Source organism: Typha angustifolia, chromosome 1 (assembly GCF_048772165.1).
Source record: "Typha angustifolia cultivar Huaian chromosome 1, ASM4877216v1, whole genome shotgun sequence".
Classification (NCBI taxonomy): Eukaryota; Viridiplantae; Streptophyta; class Magnoliopsida; order Poales; family Typhaceae; genus Typha; species Typha angustifolia.
The window spans coordinates 4,166,812-4,172,374 of NC_133239.1; the positions used below are offsets into that span (position 1 = coordinate 4,166,812).

The following is a 5,563-nucleotide window of genomic DNA, read 5'->3' on the forward strand; positions in this document are numbered from 1 at the left end:
CATCATGCAATCTCAGCTGTATTTATATCATTGATAAATGATGTGCTAATTCTGGCACAATTCTGGCATTTGTCCATATCTTCTCTTTTGTTAACCACCTACCAAAATACATGTCAGTGCTTCAGGATCAATTATTGTCTTTCCAATTGTATGAATGCATCTATCCTGGTGCACCACTCTTATGCAAAGTACTTGTTTTCAGGAATGCTATGCACACATGAAAATATCAACAGGGAAATCCATCGTGTTGCCAGTCTTTCGCACAATTTGTGTTTTTTTTTTTCTAAAAAAAATCTTTTTCTGCTACATTATGATTCATTTTGCAAGTTATTGCTTTCTTCTTTGAAACCAACTTGGTTATTGACTTATAGATAGGCAAGCTTCTGCTATTTTTTAAGCAATACACACTGGTGGAGATGCATTCAAAACTTCCAAGTATTAATATGCTCTTTCATGAAAGTATTTACCAACTACGAACATGTGGGACTCTGAAACAGAAATTTGCAAATCCTTTTTCAGCTCATTCTCTACAAAAGAAGCAGAAATCCTAGCAGTTGCAATCTCTGGTTACTTCTGTTTGTAGGACTACATGGGCAGTTAGGGCTTGCAGACTTCAGAGAAACAGAGAAGCAGTGGAGCCTGAGAGAGAAGCTTACGACCAATGATTCCATCACAGTAGTTACACAGTGATCTTCCTATGCAAACAGTCACAAGGAAATCAGAAAGTGTTGTCACCCCAAAAGCAGCTCATGTACTGTGGCTTATTTAAGAAACAGGAGAGAGGGCAGAGGAAATGTCTGGCCTGAGATCTGATAGTGTGAAAGAAAATAATAACCTTTTCTTTTTTAAAGAAAGAAAAAAAACCCAAAGCTCTGGGAGCGTAGCAGTACTCATTGCAAGCAGAAAGTGCATATCATAACAAAACTGCAAATATAATAATTATGATACCTATTAATTTAACAGGGATGATACTCCTCGATGTTTCAAATAATAGGTTGGACAACTAAAGTAGTCTTCTTCTGCGTCTCAAATCCACAACCCCCTGACATGGTAAGTGGTCCATGCCCAATTGCTATCCGTAAATTTACTAGTACTATAGCAAGTTACTCCTTTCTTTCCTTTTTTATTGGTTTTTTTTTCTTACCATCCTTCAAATTTGAAGGATGAGCAGCATATCCCCCACCTCCTCTCCTTGGCCTTTTCTTACAGGGTGATTTATTATATCGCTTGCCAGAGAAACAAATAAAGTTAGTTGGCCCCCCTGGTAAAACCTGCCATTCCAACACTATCAACTCCCAAAAAGAATGACCTAAAGCTGGTGCTTGATATCAAAATGAGAGATACTGTGCCAGTTTTCCTGCTGCTCCTGCTGCAGCAGCAGCAGCCTCCCCTGCTTCCCTATCACAAGCCCCTGTCTTTGGCTAAGGGGTGGGCTCTCACCATGCAAAAGGTTATAGATTGGGTTTGGGAGATTTTATATTGCGTAAAGACTCTCTCTCTCTCTCTCAATCTAAGGGGTGTAGGCTGTGTTGTTTGTTTCTATTGCAATCTGCACTCACTGCTGTCTTCTCTCTCTCTCCTCCCTCTCTGCATAGATTCCTTTCTGCCAAACCGAGGAAAGGTTCCTTTGTCTAATGCATTGAGCTCTCATTACCCACTCACTTTATTCCCTTACCTCCACCTCTCGCTGCTAACAGATAAAAGCAACAGTCGTAGCAGTACATAAAGCTTCTCAAATCGTTCAAACAAGCATTGTTACCACCATTGAGACTCGAAGCTACCTACACCTTCTACTGTAGGCCTTTTTATTCTCTCCTTTAGAAAGGAGTAGGAAATGGAACTCCTTTCTAACAAAGCATCATAGTTAGGTAATATGAACAACAGCAACACATTGAATTAAAAAAAAGAGAGAGAGGAGGACAATAATAAAAAAAGTGCCTTATTTCTATTCGTTTTAAGATCAATCTCTATCATTAACATCAGGGTATAGACGTGGGGAAGAAGGATAACACTAATGAGATGAAAGAATGGGAACGGATCATAAGGGGAAAAGAAAAACGATTTTTACTCGGTTTTTGGGAGATAAAACCAAGGCCCAGATCGATCATTTCAAGGCTCCATTTAGACGCATCCGTTCCGGCCGAGGTGGATGAGGTGGCCGCCGCATTTTGGGCAGCAATCGACGCGCTTGGGAACCATGAAGTACATGAAGCAGGACTTGCAACCGACGGCGACGAGGGTCTCGCCGGCGATGGCGGCCCCGCCGGAGTCGGCACGCGATGACTCCGCGGCTGGGGAGGAGGAGGAGAGGGTGGAGTACCTGGCGCTGTCTTCGTCGGAAGACTCGTCGTCTTCGTCTTCGTCTTCGTCGTCGTCGTCCTCATCGTCATCGTCATCATCTTCTTCTCCGTCGTCTTCGTCGTCGGAGTAGTAGTAAGTGGATTGGAAAGTGGTTCGTGGGTCGACAGTGGTTCTGGTGCCGTCTTCCCAGTTGACGTAGTAGACTTGCCCTGTCTGGAAATGGAACAGAGAGAAGATCGATAAGAAGAGAGTAAAAATTGGAACTAGGAATGTCAAAGTAAAAGAAACCCATTAGAGAATAATAACTAGATTTCATGGAAGAAGAAAGAGAGACTCCATTCCACCCTTTTTAACCTTCACTTCTATAGAGAGAGAAAATGGAGAAGAACAAAAAGGCCAAGAGAGATTAAAAGAGAACGATGAGGAAGCAAAAAATGACCCCCGTCTTTCTCTTAAATCTTCTGTAATTTGAGATTGAGGAGCGCATTAAAAGCTTCTTCTAACTCTTGTATAACTCATACAAGGGCCACAAGTATGTGAAGAAGAATATATCGGCAAAGGCAAAAAGGAAGGATTTTGACTCCGGAATCGAACACAAAACATTCGTTGGCGAGTTGGGTATGCTGCATTTATGACCAATGATTGGAGAAATAAGAGAAGTGGGAGTTGGATTAAAAGAGAAGTACAAAACCCACAAGCCAATCCGGTTAATTGTTTTCCCCCTTATATCATCTTCAACGAGACCCACAAGCATTTGGGGGAAGAAAGCATCAAACAACATTATAAAAAGAGGATATTGACGCCGGAATCGAACCAAAATCGGCCATTGTTGGATTAGGTATGCTGCATTTACGATCAAAGATTAGAGAACAAAGAAAAGTGTGAGAAAGTTCCTTGTAACTTATCCAAAGCTCGTCAACATATGAGGAAGAAAGCACCAAAAACAACACAAAGGAAGGATTTTGACGCCAGAATCGAACTCAAAACACGGCCAAGTTCGAGTTGGGTATGCGGCATTTAAGATCAAACGATTGGAGAAACAAGAGATCAAGCATTTACCCGCATGTCAAGGCATTGTTCCCAGTTGTAAGGGAGCGCCATCTCCGAGTTCAACTCCACGGTAACCCCCTCGCTCTCGTCGCTGCCTTCGAGGAGTAGCCGCTGCGGCGCAGCCGGCGACAGAGACGGCCGCGATCCGCCGCGTGCGCCAAGCGAGCAGTTGCGGAGGGAGGTGGTGATCATGTCGATATTAGGAGCCGTCATCGCCACCGAAGGCAAAGCAACAAAGGAGGAGAAGGAAGTGGCCAATATGACAAACTGAGAGGAGAGAAGAGGAGATGGGAGGGAGAGGAAGTGGGACTTAAAAGAAGGGGAAAAGAAAAGGAAAAAAGAAAAAGATGGAGGTGGGGGGGTGGTGTTGTCACCTGTGAAGTTGTGGGAGGATTTGGGAAGGAATTTGTTAAAGGAAGTAGAGTTGGAGATGCCGGTGTAAACGCGGTTTTCCCAAAATCTCCTCCGAAAGTTTTTGAGAGGAGAGAGAGGAGAGAAGGAGAGAAGGAGAGAAGGAGAGAAATTTATTTATTTATATGCAGTAGATCGACATGGTTCGCCAGTTCAACTTTTTGTCTCCTTTTTAGGTCTAACTCTGCAATGCATATATGGGTTCATTTTCTTTGCCTTTTATCTTTTTTTAAAAAAAATATATATATATACATATTTTAATCTTAATATTTGTAGAATAATGCATAAGATTCTAGTACAATATTAGATATTTAATGAAAAAAAAACTGACGATGAAGAATAAGTTTAAGGTTCGATCATTTACAAGGGATGCAAAATAGAAAAACTACTTCGAGCTTATAATTCTTTTTGCAAGAAAATAAGGTAATTTCATATGTGCTCGGATATGAATAGGAAAAGATTGACTCCTTATCGAGCTCACGATGATGAATATATAATAGCTAAGTTTATCTCTAAGCTTTTATATAAGCTTGACTTTATTTATTATATGTTAGAATATGATCCATTTTACTAAGAAAAGCTTCATAGCTAGATTAAACTATCTTTTTTGATACTGATATTAGGCAGGTCAACTTGTTGATGACAGAAACTCATGTATGCTAAACCTAAATCAATTGCTAGGTCACCTAAAATATTATCATCTTTATTCATATTCTAAATATTTATCTCCGAGAGAGCACCCATAAAAGTTAAATTTAGGATGATTTGTATCAAAAACACACTTAAGTTTTTGTTTTTGTCACTTAGATATATGTGCTCCTGTTTACCTTTCAATTTCTTTTTCATTGCATTACTCTTGGTGTTGGACTAGAAAGCTCTTATTATTATGAAGAGAAGAGAAGAGAAGAGAAGAGAAGAGAAGAGAAGATATCTATTATCTAGTGCCTTTGCTTCCATCAGGATGAGTTTGACTTTTATATCTCAATTTTGGGGATTGGAGAAGCTTGCCCTTGTAAAAGTGGATGTCCTAAAGTCATTGATATTGGTGCATCCTGGGATGTGAGGAGTGCAAGCTCATAACATCCCTCTAAATATACTTTTGTTGATATCCAAGTCAAATGAGTCTTGGAGACTAATTTAAGAACCACTTGTTTATTGGACTCAACTTTTAATAATATTTATTATCTTAAATATAATGCCAGTTTGACTTATTATTAAGAGGCCCAAGATATAACTTAATTCAAGCTCAAAAACCTTGCTATGATACTATGTTCTTACACTATTAGAGAATGATTTTTTTAATATTCTAACAAGAATGTGCAAATTTGAGGAAAAAATATTATGTCTTCTAATTATAATTATAAACGGAGGGCTAACACTTTCATGCATTCACATCAAATATCTCCATGTCAAGATGAGCATTTAGAAAAGATAAGCATATACTATTAATTTGTGCTTTAACCCTTCAAAATAACAAAGAGTTTATTTATACAATGCAGTGAGATAGGAGGGGTACGGTAACTTTAACTTTATCACACCTTCAACCTATAATAGAGAAATGCACATAAATTAACCTTATGCATAGCATAATATTTAATTACTATAACACTCCCTCTTATACACTAAACGTAAAAAGAATACTCATCACACAACACAGAAAGAAAGAGTATCATAATAATTCTCATTGATAGGTTGTGGGTTATCATTTATCTGATGATACTGGAAGTTGGAAGAAGAGGCCATCCTACTGAAGAACTTTCCCCAGGATGCCATCAGATCCCAAGCATGGAATCACCAAAGA

The 5,563-nt window shown here is 39.4% G+C and overlaps 1 protein-coding gene across 1 annotated transcript; it reads right to left on the bottom strand.

The window, feature by feature from the left end:
- Nucleotides 1-1,876: 1,876 nt before the first annotated feature.
- LOC140763573 (protein CURLY FLAG LEAF 1-like) lies at nucleotides 1,877-3,823 on the bottom strand. The gene is made up of 2 exons (XM_073101827.1): nucleotides 3,361-3,823; nucleotides 1,877-2,514 (listed from the first exon to the last, which is right to left on the bottom strand). The coding sequence occupies exons 1-2, from the start codon at nucleotides 3,562-3,564 to the stop codon at nucleotides 2,122-2,124; spliced, it is 597 nt and encodes a 198-aa protein (XP_072957928.1). The 5' UTR covers nucleotides 3,565-3,823; the 3' UTR covers nucleotides 1,877-2,121.
- Nucleotides 3,824-5,563: the final 1,740 nt, after the last annotated feature.